Source organism: Epinephelus moara, chromosome 24 (assembly GCF_006386435.1).
Source record: "Epinephelus moara isolate mb chromosome 24, YSFRI_EMoa_1.0, whole genome shotgun sequence".
Classification (NCBI taxonomy): domain Eukaryota; kingdom Metazoa; phylum Chordata; class Actinopteri; order Perciformes; family Serranidae; genus Epinephelus; species Epinephelus moara.
In genome coordinates this window covers 30,895,530-30,912,812 of record NC_065529.1, presented here as the reverse complement: position 1 = coordinate 30,912,812, position 17,283 = coordinate 30,895,530, and the positions used below count along the sequence as shown (strand labels likewise).

Genomic DNA, 17,283 nt, shown 5'->3' with positions numbered 1-17,283 from the left:
TTTTTTTTGTGCACTTAAAGGGATATTAGTCAAACTGGTGGTTATTCATTTTAGGACTGGGTCTTGTCTGTCTCTTCATCTGTGGGATACTGGCACATGAGAGGTTGAAAGTAAATGGTGCTGACAAATTTTACTTCCTGCAACGCTAACAGTATATCATGACTAAAAAAGTATGAGATAAATATAAAAGTGGTTTAAAAAGAAAACGTTGGTTGTTTGCTGATAGGATGTAAAAGGTCCAATGTAGAAAGAGACAACTTGCCTGCAGCTAAAACAGTGAAGACAGAGAGGTCATGTCCTCAGTATTGTTATCTGGGCCAGATGCAGTTTACACTTTTCAAATTTAAATTTAAAAGTTAATCATTAAAAAGCAGATATCAGAATTACAGATTTTAAAGTCACACTTTGTAGGTAGGTTTTGTGAGTTTAGTAGCCCACATTGAAACACATAACTAACTAACTAACTAACTAACTAAATAAATAAATAACTAAATGAATAAATAAATTGATAAGTAAATAAATGCAACAAAATTTCCCACCAGAAAGTTCAGTCCAGACATAGTGGAGAAAACTCCTTTAAACCATATTATAGAGAAAAACTGGGACAGACAACTGTTGTGTACAACTGAGTGGAAAATAATAATGATAATACAGAGTTAATTACTGAAAAATATCCAAATTTCTAGTGTCTCTTTGAAATTACCTGCAGGGTTTGAACGGCCAGTAAGACCTATGACCACAGTATATATAAGAGTGGTAGAAATTAGAGTGGAGTGTGGTATCAAGGGATTGCTGGAGATAGGAAACAAAAGTGGAAGTGAGATGGGAAAAGGGCTTTATTCGAATGAAAACAGGTAAGCTGCAATATGCAAAAGAATATAAACCATCTTCATCTTCCCAAGCAGAATTCAATCATATAGAGGCCATACATTATGCCCATTATGTTTAAGAAACCACTTGAAAAGAAAGTTGTAATTAATAATTGATAGTGAATGATTCTGCTTTTCATCGGTGTGAATTTGTTTTATATTATTTAGGTAGAGGTCATTGAGGCTTTCTCTATCTCCCTCTGGACATTCATTGTTAGTTAATAAGTTAGTTAATTTAATTTAATTTAAATTAATTTCATTTCATTTTGTTTAATTTAATTTAATTTAATTTAATTTAATTTAATTTTAGTTTAGTTTAGTTGATTTTATTTATTTTTATCTATTTGTATTTATTTTTTATTTTATTTTATTTCATTTTTTTGCATGTGATTTTATCCTATATACAAAGTCAAAAACTACTTGCCTAAATGAAATGATGTTGCACACACCTCAGTACAGTAGGAGGCGCTGTGCACCACCTACATTGTTTTGTAGACCAGCAACAAAAGTGAAGAAGAAGAAATCCCGGAAGCACGCGGTATCCAAGTGGAGTCGCTTCAACTCAGTTCGACTGGATATTTACAGTTTTCTTTTGTTTTAGTCTCCAGCTATAATCACTGACATTTCAACGCCCTGTGTTGTTTGCTCACGTGCAGCAAACACGTTTAATTTCCATCATGGTTCGAGCGAAAAGGTGAGTTTAGCGAAAGTTAGCAAACAAAGTCTGCACGTTTGTATGTGTTAATGTGATGCTAACGTTAAATATAGCCTCCATTTACTGTTTCCCAACGGTCATTAACAGTTAAAGTGACGTGTTGTGGAAACTGTTTGGTAATTTAAAAGTCTAATAAGTTGTTAGCCCTAAATCATGGAGCCTCACATTGTCCATCAGGACCAACAGGAAGTTAACAGATGTTCAGACATCCTCTGCAGACTCAGAGCAGAGATTTAAACACAGTCATGTCTCCTGTTTTTATTGCTCAGGGCTGTGAAGATACAAAGGCCCAAGAAGACACAGCGATATGATGAAGATGACCCTGAAGCCTACAAGAACATGCCTGTACCTGATAAGGTAACTCTGTCACTGCTGGCTGCAGTGTCGTCTGCCTGACTGAACGTATGTGGTAATAGAAAGACCTATTACAGCCTGTATGTGTGCTGCTGACACGTGCAATATGCTGCTGATTATAATAGAGATGCATAAAATAAATGTGTTTATTTTATTATTACAATATTGCACACAAGAGGAAGGGGAAAACATCTACTAACATTAGATGTATTATATAGTATGCATCCAACTAGGACTGGGCTATCATTAGTTAATTCATTTTCCATAACCGCTTATCCTGATAGGGGTTGTTGTTGTGGGGCTGGAGCCTATCTCAGCTGACACTGGGTGAGAGGCGGGGTACACCCTGAACAGGTCACCAGACTATCACAGGGCTGACACATAGAGACAGACAACCATTCATGCCCATATTCACGCTTACAGGCAATTTAGAGTCTGTGTTTGGGAGGAAGCCAGAGCACCTGCAGAAAACCCACGCTGATACAGGGAGAACATGCAAACTCCACACAGAAAGGCTCCCCAAGCCCGGGGTTCGAACCCCAGGAACCCTCTTGCTGTGAGCCAACAATGCTAACCACTGCATCACTGTGCTGCCTGGGACTGAGCAATAACTTTATATTGTATCGATACCTTAATATGGGACTACACATCATCTTAGATTTTGGATATCATAATATCACAAGTCATATTTTTCCCTAGTTTTAAAGGCTGCATTACAGTAAATAGCATTACAGTGTTGACATGCTATTGATATCAAGGTTTTGGGGGGAAAAATGTGATATTGGATTTTCTCCATATCACCCAGCCTTACATTATCTAACAGATGTTGATTATTTTAAGTGGTGCCCAGAAAAAAAAAGCACTGATGCCATTTTTATCAATATTATTATTTTTTGCACACCCTTCTGTTTTGTGCACAGATGTTCTGAATAGATTGACGTTTTTTGGTATTGATATCAGCCTGTGAACCTTTTTTGTGGCTGTCCAGCTTTGTTGAATTGGTGTCAGGTACTTCCTCTGCCATCCTCTCTTTCCTTACCTTCTAGACAGTATTATCCCGCCTGTACGTCAGGTGCACCTGCTTTGTTTTGGCTGTTGGCTCTGGTATACCTAATAAATCTAAGCTAGAGGTGTGTGGTATGATGTCTAAGGGAAGAAAGTGGTCATTTAGAAATTAAGGCCGAACACGTGAAAGTCAAAACCTATAAATAATACGGAGAAAAACAACGACAGGCCAGCTCAGTCAGTGTAAACGTCCACAGAATTTTTGGACTGCCTGCCTGTGCTATGGACTTTTACACTGCGTGAGCTGGCCAGTGATTGCTTTGTATCTTTATGTGACTATTTGCCCCATCCTTGAATAGCACCTGAATTTTTACAACTAACTACATCATGCCATAACCCAGTGCAGCACTCCTTATTTTGACCACTTTTCTCCAATAGTTACTTTCCTATGATAACCACAATCTGATGATCTGTAATCTCATATATCAGACACGCTGCTCTCACCCATCAACAAACTGTCACCACATCGACTCTGCTTCGGTGTTGTGGTTGTTATTTTCAACATGTCTCCTCTCTTCTTTTCAGAAATCGTCACAGTACACAAAGGACAAAATCGATGAGTTTCACGATGAGAAGATTGCAGTAAGTTAACCTCATTAGTGGTTCTATTGTAGGTGTGTGCCAGTGTTTTTATGTCCTCCTAACTTGTATTTGCTGCGGTCACTTTGTCACAGAAACTTCTCGCCAGCGGTGTTCAGATGGAGAGCGACGACGAGGAACTGGATGATGAGGTGATGGCTTATGGGTTTGTTTGGAGTTAACTCCAGAAAATTAACGCAGTTCGACAAGAAATTCAAGCTCATCTGATTTTCACAGGAGGAAGTGATGGCCCTGGATGATTCGGAGTCAGAGGATGATGATGAGGTGGAGGAGGAAGAAGAGGAGGGAGAGGAGGGGACAGACATGGAGAGTGATCTCGAGGGGAAAAAAGAAGAAGGTAAACATGAAACCATCAGCTAATGCCCAGGATGTGGTCACTGTCATATCAGCCTGTTGAGCTGTATTTGTTATTTATCCTCCTCAGATCTTCCTAATGAGATGGCGTGGGGAAAGAAGAAGAAGATGTTCTATGACACGGACTATGTGACCACCAGTAAGCGTCTTTTATCTCCAGCAGAATTATTCAGGCAGCTCATGATAGTTTTGTTGTCTGTGTGGCCAATGTTCGCTTATGCAACTATTTATTTGTGTTATTAAAGAGGGGAAATCTCAAGAAGAGCTGGAAGCTGAGGAACAAGAGGAAGAAGAAGAAGCTAAAAATATCCAGAATCGTTTGGCTGCTAATCTGAGCGAGGAGGATTATGATTTAAACTTTTTCCAGGTATTTTGATATTGTGAATCTCTCCTGCACACCTGCAGTTATTCCACACGTGTTGATAAAAAGTGTTTTTTTGTTTATTTTTGGTATTTTTATGTGTCTAAATGAAGGAATTTGCTGTGGAGGAGAAGGAGGAAAACAAGACTGAGCAGAAAGAGGAGAGGATTGTGAAAGACCTGCAGCAGATGTCCCAGAAGGAAAAAATGAAACTATTGAAAAAGGAGTCACCAGAGCTGCTCGAGCTTATTCAGGACTTCAAGGCAAAGGTAAAACACTGTCATGCAACCAAAACACATGTAAAACAGTGTCAGTGTTTAATAAGTCAAAAGATATTTGCTTAGTTAGCACAGACCAAAATCTAATTAATGTGAATTGTTTTTGTTCCTGCATGATGTGTGTAGCTTAAAGAACTGAAGGATGAGCTGCAGCCCCTCGTACAGATGGTGAAGGACGGAAAGATCCCACCAGGAAAGGTGAGCACATTTAGTTTCATTTATAGCTGTGCATTTGTCAACCGACTTTGAATTTTAAAGCATCTATAATCGATATTTTTGGACCAACAAGGCATCAACTGAAAATGTGAAAACAAAGTAATTGCGGAGGTTCTCTCTGATCTTAATCCAATGACAATCTGCTGTTTCCGTAATCTGACATGTAAAAATTCCACTGCAAATTACCTGTCATATTTTCCAAACAGAGGTCAAGTGATAATATTAGTCCAGTGCAAATCTGCATCACCTTATTCAGAGTCATATTAAGTCTTTTTTGTTGTCTCTGTTCCTCATGTTGGCCTCGCTCCTGGTCGAGATTATGAAGGCTGTGTTGTCAATTATAAAGGGACTAAAGTTTTGACAGCATTTTGGGGGCAGGAGGCTCATCTCACTTTACAACATCGACACCCATTCATAGAAAGAGCAAGCTCAAATCCATCAGAAGAGAGAAATCTTGAATGATGATGAGATGGACGACGTCACAATATGTGGCAGAATTGGTTGTGTTTGTTTAACCGTTTGAAAGCTGGAGCGACATCACTTTTTTTATGCTGCTTTCAAACACCTTTGGTGCAAGTATTTAAACTTTTGAACCCTGAGCGAATTGGTGTGATTTCTTTCACAAACATAGGAAAAAAAAGGCACTGAGCAACTTGGTAAGAAATGTCTCACAAATTGCAAAAAAGTAAAAGTATATATATAAAAAAAAACTAGGGAAAAACCTATATTTATAGTTATTACTATTACATTTTAAAATGATGCTTCAGAATTTCTGAAAAAAATTCAAGCATTTTTCCAGCTATTTATTTGTTTTCAACTTTTTTGTGTCTTTTTTTTTTCACATTTTTTTTTTACTTAAAAATTTTCTTGTTTTTTGCAATTTTTTTGGGTCATTTTAACACTTTAGCTAGTTTTGCTGTGTAGTGTTTCTGTTTTGCGTAGAGTGAAGTCACAAATGGCTGTGCAACATAACCAGGGGATAGTGTCAGTATATTTGGGTAAATTACAGACTTTGTTTATCTTTTGTGAATCCACAGAGCAAAACACAGACATTGGAACATAATTTCTGAATCACATGAAGTCCCCTCGTAATACTAGTCCTGTGTAAATAGGACATTTAAGCATCAGCAACTTAACTAAATTGTATTGTATGACGTATCATGTATAGCCTGTTTATAATCAGAGCTAAATTATCATTCCCATAACCTGCTTAACCTGATACTGTATGAATATTCACACTGAAATCTGCCATGGCCGTGGTTAGGTTCTTAAAATGACTGTAATCGCATCAACAGTTAGATTGATCATTATTGTTCTTATTTTGAAATTTAATGGTGACTGTAAGATTTATTCATTATTATTATTATAGGGGAGAAATGTGATGTTTGTTGTTGTGATGTAAGCTTGCAGTTTGGATGTGTGTTTGAGTACCAAGAAACATAATAATGATATCAATCAAATATGTGAGACTGAATACTTTTCATCCTGTTTTCCAAAGGGTGCTGACTACCTCAAGACAAAACAGCAGCTATATCTCAAGTAAGTTGTATTAAATTATAAGTGCATGCTGCAGATTCACATCACAGTCCTTTAAATGAATGACTAATATTTTCTTCCCTGCCACAGTTACTGCACGAACATCAGTTTCTACTTGGTGCTGAAAGCAAAACGGATCCCTGTTCATAACCACCCAGTGATTGAAAGGCTGCTCACCTACAGAAACGTGAGTCCACACACTGACATTAACGCCTGCTGCCAGGTGAACGCACAGTATTAGTGATGTATTTTCACCCCATGTGTCAAGAAAACTGCACATACAGAGTTTTTATTTTGGATGGCATGTTTCCCACACAAAGACTTTACTTGGACAGGCTGTTCAGCAAGGTTCGAACAAGGTGCTTTAAGTACTTGAATTTGTCATTTAGAAATCTAAGTACCAGAAGTCCTTGAAAAAGTACTTGATTGAGTGGAGAACACAATGATAAATTATTTTATGAAACGTTTTACATTCAGTAAATGTTTTAAACTAGGAAGCCAAGAACGGCGGTGCTTGATATTATTTCCTAATTCTGTATGAGCTCAGCATACGAATGGGTTGGTTAACACCAATAACTAGTCAGCGCTAGGATGTTTGGCTAGCCTGCAGAACACTCACACCAGAGAAGCATCAGCTGTTAGCACAAATTTTGAGCTGTAATGCGGCAGTAAATAAGCAGCCGTGTGTGTCTGACTGTAGAGGGTGGAGCTGTTGAATGGATTATTTAGTTTGTTGCTTGTGGGGATGGAGGGACGACTTCGCTGTGCTCTGAGCTCTGTATAGTTTCCTGCTACTTTGTCCTTTGCCAATCACATGCCTGAATAATTTAATTAATAGTAAGTTCACTTTAGTAGCATAGTTGCTTCATTTTACAAATACTTTGCTGAAAACAAAAATGAAAGCTTGAAAAAGCACTCAAGTTTGAACTGATCCTGTCTGTTTCATATCTGTGGGAAACACTGGTCATACTGGTTGTGATACTGCTACTGTATGATGTGTGATAATGGCAGCAATATCTGGCTGCGCTGGCACATCACATTAGTTACAACACTCTGTCTGACTGTCTGTTCAATCCCTGCCTGCAGCTCATCAATGAACTCGGTTCAGTAGATGCTCGTCTTGCACCTCAGCTTCGCAAGCTACTAGCTGGTGAGGAGAAGGATGAGACCACCAGCAGAGCAGCAGTGGGCAAAAAGACCAGAGTGTCCAGTAAAAAGGAAAAGGTGAGATTCATGTTGATTTTTTTGTCCTCCATACACAGATGTCACTTTGAATCTGTTGCTGACGTGTTAATATGGAACTTGAATAGTGATGAGTGCATGCTGTTTGCAGGATTCTGAGGAAACTCTGCCTGAGGTCGAGGAGGATTCAGACTCCGACCTGGACGAGGAGGCGGCTCTGCGTTTCTACAGAGAGGTGGAGCAGCGGTCCAAACTGAAGAGAAAGGGCGACGAGCCAGAGGCTGAAGAGTAAGTATGGTCTGAGTCTTTAAAATGGCAGTTCGGACAAGATCAAGAGGGGATTTGATAAATGTCAATTTGTCGCAGGTTGGAGGAGGATGAAGATGAGGAGGAGGATCCCGATGCTAAGAGAGGAATCACTTACCAGGTACAGAGTTACAACCACTCACACACTGAAATATTAGTGTTTACAGTCAGATGCTCCGAACCAGACAAACTCTTATTACTTATTATCGGAGCACCATCAGATCAGGTGATTATGGACATTTACTGGCAATTGAATGGATCCTCACAAGGATTATGTGGACATATAGGCAAGATATACGACTGGAAGGTGTTGGTTTTTATGATGGATGAACCTGAATTGATAATTTTATGCACGGTTACATTATACAAACAGGGTTAAATTTTTAAGTTGGTCTCAGGGGCCGCACACATGGTGTGTTTTCTTTGCCTTCAAATTAGTTGTTCTCAGTGTAGATGACGCTTGTCGCAGCGCGCATGTACTCCCGATCGCCTGTTTTTTAGGGCGCAAGGGCTGCACCCGGTTTAACTTCTGGAACACAGCAGCACACACACATGTGATGAGGAACAGCCAGTCACAGCTGGCAGAAGTCTTTCCCTCCTTCTATAAATATCAGTCTGTGGTAAATATGGAGGAGAAGTTTATCATTTTAGTGCAGGGCTATCCACAGCTTTACATCTGTCCCACAACCAATATTCGACGCCTACACACTTAAAAATCAGCACCTGGAAGAAGATCAGCTCTGCACTCAGGATTTCATGTAGGTAGGCTGTTATGGTTTCTTAGCAACTTTAGACGCAACCTGCCTCTGCGCTCTTGAAAGCTGGCATAGAATAGGGAAAAGAGTTGCACATAGCGCCCGACCTCGCGTTTTCCAGGCAGTCAAAGACATGGAATGTGTACGGCCCCTTAAAGCAGCGAAGGTCTTCTCTGTATGTGGACTATTTTATTCCCACACTTAGGTAGACAAATCTCAAAGTGGGTAAAAAATGTATTGTATGTTTTATAGTTTTGTTTTTTTTTTTTTGGTCATATAAGCTACAGGAAAGCAACAAGTAAAACAGAGCAAGCTTACGAAACTGTATTTTTTCAATACATTTCAACAAATGGTGCCTCTCACACTAGGGCTAGGTAAGGTAATTAATTGAATTTAATTTTCAATTCTGATTTTGGCTTCCTACAATTTTAAAAACAACGTAAGTGAGATAAAAAAAAATAATGGGAATTCTGTTTTGCAGTGATGCTCTGGTTTTGTCTTGTATTATAAATCCAGGACGCCCCTTTCTTTCACAGCAGTGTGCTCAACTTGGTGACTTTCTCGCTAGATTTAGCAACTTTTCAGACCCTCTCGGTGACTATTTATAAAAAGTGAGCAGTGACTCATTCAGACCATCATGGAAAAAGTGAGAAATATATTCAAATATATTATAATCCATTCCCCTGCATGCTGCTCTGAATAATTGCAGGCCATGGCTTTTCTGCCAACAGTGCAGGGTCTCGCCCTCTCCTCTTGTGCCACATTTATATATTATGAATTATAGGGGTGCTGCTGAATAGTTGACTATTCAACGACTCGATCTCATAGTTGAATCATCGCAGTTGCATCTGTCTGTGCTTAATGTATGATTTTTCATAGAATTGCTTTGTTTCTCTTTTTACATTTGCATCTGTCTTGATCAATCTCCTTCAATCCCTTTCAGTGCTGTGGTCAACACCACTGACGCACATACACACACCTACACATGCACCCCTGACACACAACAAAAAGCGCTAGATGGAACACCTCATAGATCATTTTCATGGCAGACAATTTGACATGTCATAGTAGGTGAAGCACCGACATATTTAACTACATTGATGATGGCTGCTTTCAACATAGGGGAGGCCCTGAATTTGCATATGCTGAGTCACTTGAATAGCTAATGGGACACTTAATGAAACTGAGCCATCGTGACTCTTGTTTATTTCACCAGTGCTTTTCCTGCTGTGACAAGTCAAAATGTCCGCTGTGAAAAAGGTCGATGAGAAAATAAGTTCTTATGCAGAGTCAAGAAGACAAAGTGTTTATTTGGGTGTTTCAGCTCTTTTGTCTGCTGCGGAAAAAATAAACTAATGTCGCAAATGAGAATATGGATCAATGAGCAAAAAAAAAAACAGTTGATGGTAGGCGAGACTTTACAAATCAGATCAACTGTAAATTCTTGGTGAGGGACACCCCTAATACATTATTTATGTCATCTATGTAACTTGGTTTTTTACATTTTTTATTTTTTCATTTTTCAGTTGAATTATATTCAAAATTCAAGAAAATCCACCGTTAAAAATACATAAAAGTTCAATAAATGCGTGCTTTCAAAGTCAAAGAGTCAGCTTGTCAAAAAGGAGTGATCTCAGTATTGACTGCAATAATCAGGATTGTGATTTTTGTTGTAATCGAGCAGCCCTATCTCACACTGTACTCACGCCATACATTCCACATTAATCTTTGTCATGTTTGTACAGTTTTTCTAATTTAGCATCTCTGCCTATTCCACAGATGGCCAAGAACAAAGGGCTCACACCAAAGAGGAAGAAAATTGATCGTAATCCCAGAGTCAAGCACAGAGAGAAGTTCAGACGGGCCAAAATCCGCCGAAAGGGCCAGGTGTGTATCCCATACATTCATCTTTATTACACTGCTGAAGTGCATCATGACGCTCCCGGGGACTGTCTGTGGGCTCAATCAAGAGCATATGAAGGTATGTCAAACAGGTTTCCAAAACCAATATTGACACTGCTGTTCCTATACACCAGGTGCGTGAGGTTCGTCGGGAGGAGAAGAGATACAGTGGCGAGCGGTCTGGTATTCGTGCTGGTGTCAAGAAGAGCGTCAAACTTAAGTAACCACGCAGGAGTCCAAAGTGTGCTGCCAGGTGTAGCCGTGAGGTTGAAAAAATACCAATCGACTCTACTTGTAATTGTTTATTATAGGTGTGTAATAAAGCATATCGCTGATTATTCAACTGTCAGTCACTGTTGTAGAAAAGACATGGAAATGTTTTATTGTTGTGGATCATTGCACAGTGTGAATAAACATTTGATAAACCTTCAATAACTTATAGTCCCTGTACAGAGACACTGCTAAAAGCTCAGAGGCCCACTGTTTACAGGACAAGGGAAGGCATGACGTGTTTATGGTTACAGTTATTACTAAGGTTATGCAACATACTGAATATACAATAACTTTTCAGCACAACAGGCGAATATGAATTTAAGCCAAGCTCAGGATCAGGTAAGAACACAGACACAACTTCACAGCTGCGTCACTGACTCAGACATGCTGTGTACACGATGACTGTCAAACCCCTTGTTGAGTTATGAACTTGTCGTGTGCTGACGTCAGGTTGCTCACTATCCTGTCCTCGATCTCCACCTCATTCTTCACATCCTCCTCTGTGAGGATCAGCTCAGCCTGAGTCTCGGGGGTCACCACCACCACGTAACCCCGCCTAGAGTCCAGCACGTTGGCCACCACCGCCTGGTGCCTGTAGGTGTCCAGAGCCCGTCGAGCTTTGTCCAGCAGGATGGCTGCGTCTGTCTCCAGCTTAAAGGATATGACAAAAGCCTGAGGTGCCCAGTCCTTCACCAGCGGGGACAGTATCTTGGGGACCATGTTCATGCTGAGCTGAAGGGGAGGAAAAAGAAAGATTATAGCTGAGTTGAGGTGGTGCATTTTGAGGGGGAAAAAGGAGGACGACAAATGACAAATACAGTAGGGTCCATTAGTAAAATACGCCCGGATCATAACTACCTTAACCTACAACAAAATGATTTTTAGAAATGACGTATCTTGAACCCACACAGCATGATGCCTCAGTAGGCATTAGCACGTTCATTTTGCATCACCCAAGCCTCAAACTCAACCTTAGACATGGAGAGCAACATAGACATAGATGGGCACACTATGACTATGACACTAGCAGGGTTCAATGTAAAGGCAGATACAAAACTAGTGTCAAAATTCAGTGAACAAGACAATTTTCTGAGAATTTTTGTACTTCACCTAGACAACAGAGAGATGTCTGTAGTGTATTTTTTTTACAAAAACTGCTTCATCAGTGACAAACTGATGTTTTAAAATGCTCTTATTTCCATTGACTGCAATAGTTTACATGAGGACAGAATTCAAAATACTGTCAAAAATTCCATTTTTTAGATACAATAGTTAAGTCTTTGAACAGAAAATCTTGCACACTGCTCAGCTTCACAATTTATTAGTAATAGTATTGTAGTAATTAGTACTAATAAATTGTGAAGCTGAGCAGTGTTCGGGATTTTCTGTTCAAAGACTCAAGTGACATTTTCCAATGCACCTACATCTGAGACAATTGGATGTGCCAATACCTCTCTTCAAACTGAGATAAAATTCTTAAATTCATCACACTACATCTACCATGTCTTGAAAATGTTGTCCTTTTTCAACATGAATATTGGAGACTTGTTTAAGGATCTGCAGTAGCTGTTCACAGAACTGGTAACACGAAAACACTTTGATGCACTGTGGGTTCAATTTTTGATGTTTAAAAAGTGGCTGGACTGTTTACGGAGGACAGTCTGAAGATGCTGTGTAGCGATTTTGTTGTCGTTTGAGCAAAAAATATGGGAGGAGATTAGACTCACAAGAAGGCGGAGATCTCTGATTGTCTGGTGGCGAGACTAGGAGGAGATAGGTTTAATTCCAGGTGTATAACAATTTCTGCTCATTTGGGCACATTTTGGTGACAGCTGCAAAGTCATAACACGTACGACTCTCTTGTTATGAGTTTTCAGTGTTTTAAACTTAAGGTGGTTGCTGTATCGCATCATCAGGACTATTAGCCCCAAATTTTTGTTGAGGAAACTTAAAAACTGGATCTATGTGCGAATTTAGGTTTTGTTTATTTCCATGCATGATCGGGCAGATTTCATGGTAGGAAGAAGAATTAGAACATTGGGAAAAACAATTAAGGTAAAGTAAGGTAAAACTTTAATGTCCCTGAGGGGCAATCTGGAATACAGACAAAAGTCATAAGTAAATTAAAAGAGAAAGTACAATATTTAACACAGAGAATCCAGAATCACACACTGTCGGGGTAAATCATGGACAATTAGTGGTCACTGCTGGTTAAGATAAGTGATAGCAGATGGAACAAAGGATGATCTGTAACGCTTAGTGCTACATTTAGGGAGGCAAAACCTCCGCCCTTAATTACATTGAATTCTCAAAAGTTATGAGTCTGCAGCTATGCTAGCAGCTCTTCAAGGCTGCACTTAAGCACAGCGGTGCTTACAGCTACATGGACAGACCGACAGACCATTCCTGCTTGCAAGGCTAGAAACAAAAAAGAAATCTTACATGTACATTTGCTAGAATTTTGTAATGTTTTACTCACTTGAAGAGGTCCATTGGAAGACTGGATTTTGTGTTCAGGCATCTCAGATGCTGGGATGTAGAAGTCGGACACAGCTGCAGCCAAATAAAACATGGCCTTGGATCCTAAGTGCAGAATCAACATTTAAGGAGTTATTAATATTAACAGTCACAGATTCAACCTGTAAATAGTTGCTGATCTGTACCTATTGTGCTGAGTGCCTGTGCTGCTGCTTTGAGTAGATGCAGATACTCTGACAGAGTGCTGAACTCAATGGGCAGGAGAAGTTCGCCTTCTTTCACTTCCTGGTATCGCCTCAGCGCTTTGGCAATGTTGGGAAGCACCTGCTGGTTAACCACCACTTCACAGGAGTTACTGGATGCCCCTTCTCCGTCTTTAAAATTCAGGGCATCCAGCATGTTAATGGTTGAGAACATGCGTGTGTAGGGGTAGAGGGAGCGATGCCTGTGGAGGAAGATGACGGCGTAGCCTGAGTCTATGAAATACTCTGCTGAGGAGGCTCCTCGTCTGCCGCTGCTGAAGTTATCGAGGAAGCGAACAGTGCGGGACTCGAGGGGAACTTTGGTGCCTCCTGATGTGATGAGTACCACCCTGCGACCCGCTGCAGCGTGATGCTTGGCGAAAGCAGCCATCTTCTCTTTGACCTCCTCGACATGGGAGGGAATGGCAAATTCTTCTGCTAACTTCCCATCGATGGAAGATATTCTGGGTTCAGCCATCACCTGAAGAGAGACAGAGGATTCAGTTTAGCAGAATAGTGATACGACAGTCAGAATGTGAGATCTGTGTTTAATGGGGAACCTTTGCATATCAGCCTGTCTGTTAACAAGTTGTATAATATCTTTTGTGGGTCTAGAGGGAGCTCTCTAAAGTTTGAGAAAATAACTTGATGATGTAATACGGGATGTACAGCAGAAATCAGATATAGCTGCAGCCAAGTAAAACACAGCATTCAATCCTAAGTGCATAATATACACTGGAGTACATTTGACAAGTAATATACTCAGCTTGGGCTCAGAGACCACATATTTTTCACAGAAAGTGTGAGAAACAAACTGGGAGCATTAAGAGACATGGACATTTACCAGGCAGCAAGTGTCTAATACAAGACCACTGAGTTGCATGATGGGAATTGCCTAGAGGGTCCAGATATTTTGGTCTCTACGGTATCGAACTTTGCTGCTTTTTAAAATTCCATCTTCTGTATGTCCCCAAACTTTATTAAAGTGCATTCGTAAACCACTAAAGTAGTACTTGAATCAAGTCAACTGGGCCAAGACAATGCAATGCAGGTATCAAGGTTTCTGCATGAACTGTATATTGACTATTAAGTAAAATGATATTGCAGCATATAAATTAAATTAATTATATTGGAGGTTATTTAGAAGCAGTGATTCCAGAGTTTGTCCAACCAGATTGTGCTGACAAGTTTATTTTATCTTTTGGCCTCAAAGTGATTAGATTAAATTAACTGCCGACTGATTTGATGATTGATTAATTGGTTTGGTTCATATCACTCCTGTTCTCCAGCAGAATTTTAAGATTCTCACCTTTAAAGGCCCTCCATAATCAAGCCCCTTCCTACCTGTCTGAACTCCGTATCTACACACACTCCCGTACTCTTAGATTCTCTTCTGCAATCCATCTCACATCACCATCTGCTCGCTTGGCTACCATGGGCTCTAGAGCCTACAGCCTCTGGAACTCTCTCCCTCAGGACATTTGCAATATTGACTCCCTTTCCACTTTCAAATCCCGTCTGAAAACACACCTCTTCAAGCTGGCATATTCAGTCCGATTAAATGGTGACACACATATGGTGATATGCACTGTATGATGATGATTTTTTAAAAACTTTTATTGTATATTACGTAATTGTTTGATTGTATGATCTATGGATACACTGCTACTTGTTTTTTTTAACTGTGTCTTGTGAGCTGACCTTGAGTGCTTTGAAAGGTGCCTTTGAATAAAATGCATTATAATATTATTATCAATTGGTTTCAGTATTTTTTTTATAAATAAAAAAGTCAAAATTCTCTGATTCCAGCTCCATAAATGTGAATACTTTCTGGTTTCTTTACTCCTCTGTGGCAGTAAACTGATTATATTTGGGTTGTGGGCAAAACAAGACATTTGAGGGTGTCATTCTGGACTCTGGGAAACACCGATCAAAACATTTCATCATTTGATGGACCAAACAACTAATCAAATAATTGAGAAAATAATCAACAATAAAAAGTAATGGTTAGTATCAGCCCTAGTGCATACACATTTATACATGTAGCTAAAACTAACGCAGCCTAATTCAACAATTATGATGTAGGCTATGTTATAATGTTAAGTTAGAGAGTTTTTGGTACAACTTTATGGACATTTGAGAAGCTGTAGATTATGGTGCAGATGTTTAACTGTACTGAGACGTGTTTTTAACATGTTTGTACACCATTTCTGTTGGTAACAATAGTCTTCAAAGTGGAGACAGGATAACACAACAGACAGAGAAACTGCAACCCCAAACACCACAAAGTTGAATGAACACAGAAACAGTCACGACAACTGAACAATAACTGAATATTATAAACACAGGCTCTCAAATTACTTCACAGGATCTTATTAATCTTTACAGTAATATGGGATTAATACAGGCTACCCTAATATAAACCTTAACCTCACAATCACTGAACTTCACAGTTGAACTTTGACCTTAAAATTTACGCAATAAATGTCTTTTGCTGGCGACTGATTCACTGCAGGAAACCCAGCCTCTTTAGATAATTGTGTCAAGGACAAAATATGATGGACTGCTTTCTCAATTTACCCTCAAATGTTCAGTAATAAAAGGTTAGAAGAAGAAGAAGAGGAGCAGGAGAGTCCTCATATGCACGGTACAGCACGTCACGTTACCTGCTATTAGATAATGATTTACCGCCGTGACAACAGCCTGAATGACACAAAAACAACCCTTGTGTTATGACAATAGTTTAATAAATGTCAGAAACCTCTTACTTTAGATTCCGCCGTTGTTCTCAATCAGCTCCACAACAACTTCTTCACTTCCTGAAGGCAGGCAGCTGAATTCTTTGGTCTTTATTAATACAGAAGAAAACCGTCAGCGCCCCCCGCGGCGGTACGCGGTACTACATCCAACACCACTCATGGTATTTCTGAGTCAGGTGAAATAGTGTAGTGCGTCATTTACTTTTCTCACTTTCATATGAGGTGTGGGACTTAATCAACATTAGCATCACCAGTGGCGCACACAGACTCCCAGAGGGCACAGGGGGAATTTCTCTTAAAGGGGATCTTTTGGACTGGACTGTCCCACTGACTCAGCAAGACATGACAACGAAACAAGTGAAGTGAAGTGTTTGATATTGATCTGGAGAAGCTGGTGCTCATCAGATCTTCTCTATAATCTCCTCAGACTCTGATCTTTTTGTGACTAGTGTAAGGAAGTTCTCATTTCTCAAACATGCTGGTTGGATCTTGTTGCAGGATGCGGTGAGTTTTGTAATCATATACTTTCTGATGGTACAAGTATATTTATTTATTTGAATCTCCTATGAAATTCATATCTTAAATTGAAGGTAGCAAAATAAAATGCAGTACTGGTGTTAATTACTTGTTCCCGTAACCCCAATGGAAGACATCAAATAAGTAATTTTGTTTAATACATAATTGTAGGTCTAGTTGGTCGTCAATATTGGAGTCGCAATTAAAATGAATCTGCAGCAGGTTGCTAAACATGTACTACAGATTTGACATCTTGGTCTGTTTTATTTGTTTGTTTGTTTTTTCAGTTTATTATAAAGCCTATATATGTATTTTTTATTTTTATTTTAGATATGAGTTTGATAACTTGATGTGACATAAGTAACAACATTTCTCCCTCTGCAAAAACTGCAAGAAAGGACATTTTTGAATAATTTAATCTGAAATAACTGCTTTGCTGAAAAAAACAAATTAGGGGACGAATTATAGGCTAGTGTGAAAAAAAATCTACACAGGGGCTTATTGGAAATGCTGTAGTTTAAA

General features: G+C 39.4%; 2 protein-coding genes across 3 annotated transcripts; one reads left to right on the top strand and one right to left on the bottom strand.

The window, feature by feature from the left end:
* Positions 1–1,386: 1,386 nt before the first annotated feature.
* Positions 1,387–10,831, top strand: utp3 (UTP3 small subunit processome component). The gene is made up of 16 exons (XM_050038600.1): positions 1,387–1,563; positions 1,854–1,941; positions 3,529–3,585; positions 3,678–3,734; positions 3,820–3,940; positions 4,028–4,096; positions 4,203–4,324; positions 4,432–4,587; positions 4,723–4,794; positions 6,311–6,351; positions 6,439–6,535; positions 7,435–7,572; positions 7,682–7,818; positions 7,897–7,957; positions 10,371–10,478; positions 10,628–10,831. The coding sequence occupies exons 1-16, from the start codon at positions 1,547–1,549 to the stop codon at positions 10,715–10,717; spliced, it is 1,431 nt and encodes a 476-aa protein (XP_049894557.1). The 5' UTR covers positions 1,387–1,546; the 3' UTR covers positions 10,718–10,831.
* ppcs (phosphopantothenoylcysteine synthetase) lies at positions 10,781–16,341 on the bottom strand. Of its 2 annotated transcripts, none has more exons than XM_050038601.1 (4): positions 16,255–16,341; positions 13,430–13,967; positions 13,246–13,349; positions 10,781–11,498 (listed from the first exon to the last, which is right to left on the bottom strand). In XM_050038601.1, exons 2-4 carry the CDS (start codon positions 13,962–13,964, stop codon positions 11,172–11,174), a joined length of 966 nt encoding a protein of 321 aa, XP_049894558.1. In that variant the 5' UTR covers positions 13,965–13,967; positions 16,255–16,341; the 3' UTR covers positions 10,781–11,171. The 2 variants fall into 2 exon arrangements, with proteins under 2 accessions (XP_049894558.1, XP_049894559.1); XM_050038602.1 differs by having other exon boundaries at positions 16,248–16,297.
* Positions 16,342–17,283: the final 942 nt, after the last annotated feature.

Excerpts from the sequence above, each read along its gene's own strand:
- utp3 (XM_050038600.1), top strand. Across the intron at positions 3,735-3,819 it reads ACGAGGAACTGGATGATGAG|GAGGAAGTGATGGCCCTGGA; the intron begins GTGATGGCTTAT and ends TGATTTTCACAG. Across the intron at positions 10,479-10,627 it reads AAATCCGCCGAAAGGGCCAG|GTGCGTGAGGTTCGTCGGGA; the intron begins GTGTGTATCCCA and ends CCTATACACCAG.
- ppcs (XM_050038601.1), bottom strand. The coding sequence starts at position 13,964 with ATGGCTGAACCCAGAATATCTTCCATCGATGGGAAGTTAGCAGAAGAA. Across the intron at positions 13,350-13,429 it reads ACAGGCACTCAGCACAATAG|GATCCAAGGCCATGTTTTAT; the intron begins GTACAGATCAGC and ends TTCTGCACTTAG. Across the intron at positions 11,499-13,245 it reads CTTCCAATGGACCTCTTCAA|CTCAGCATGAACATGGTCCC; the intron begins GTGAGTAAAACA and ends CCTCCCCTTCAG.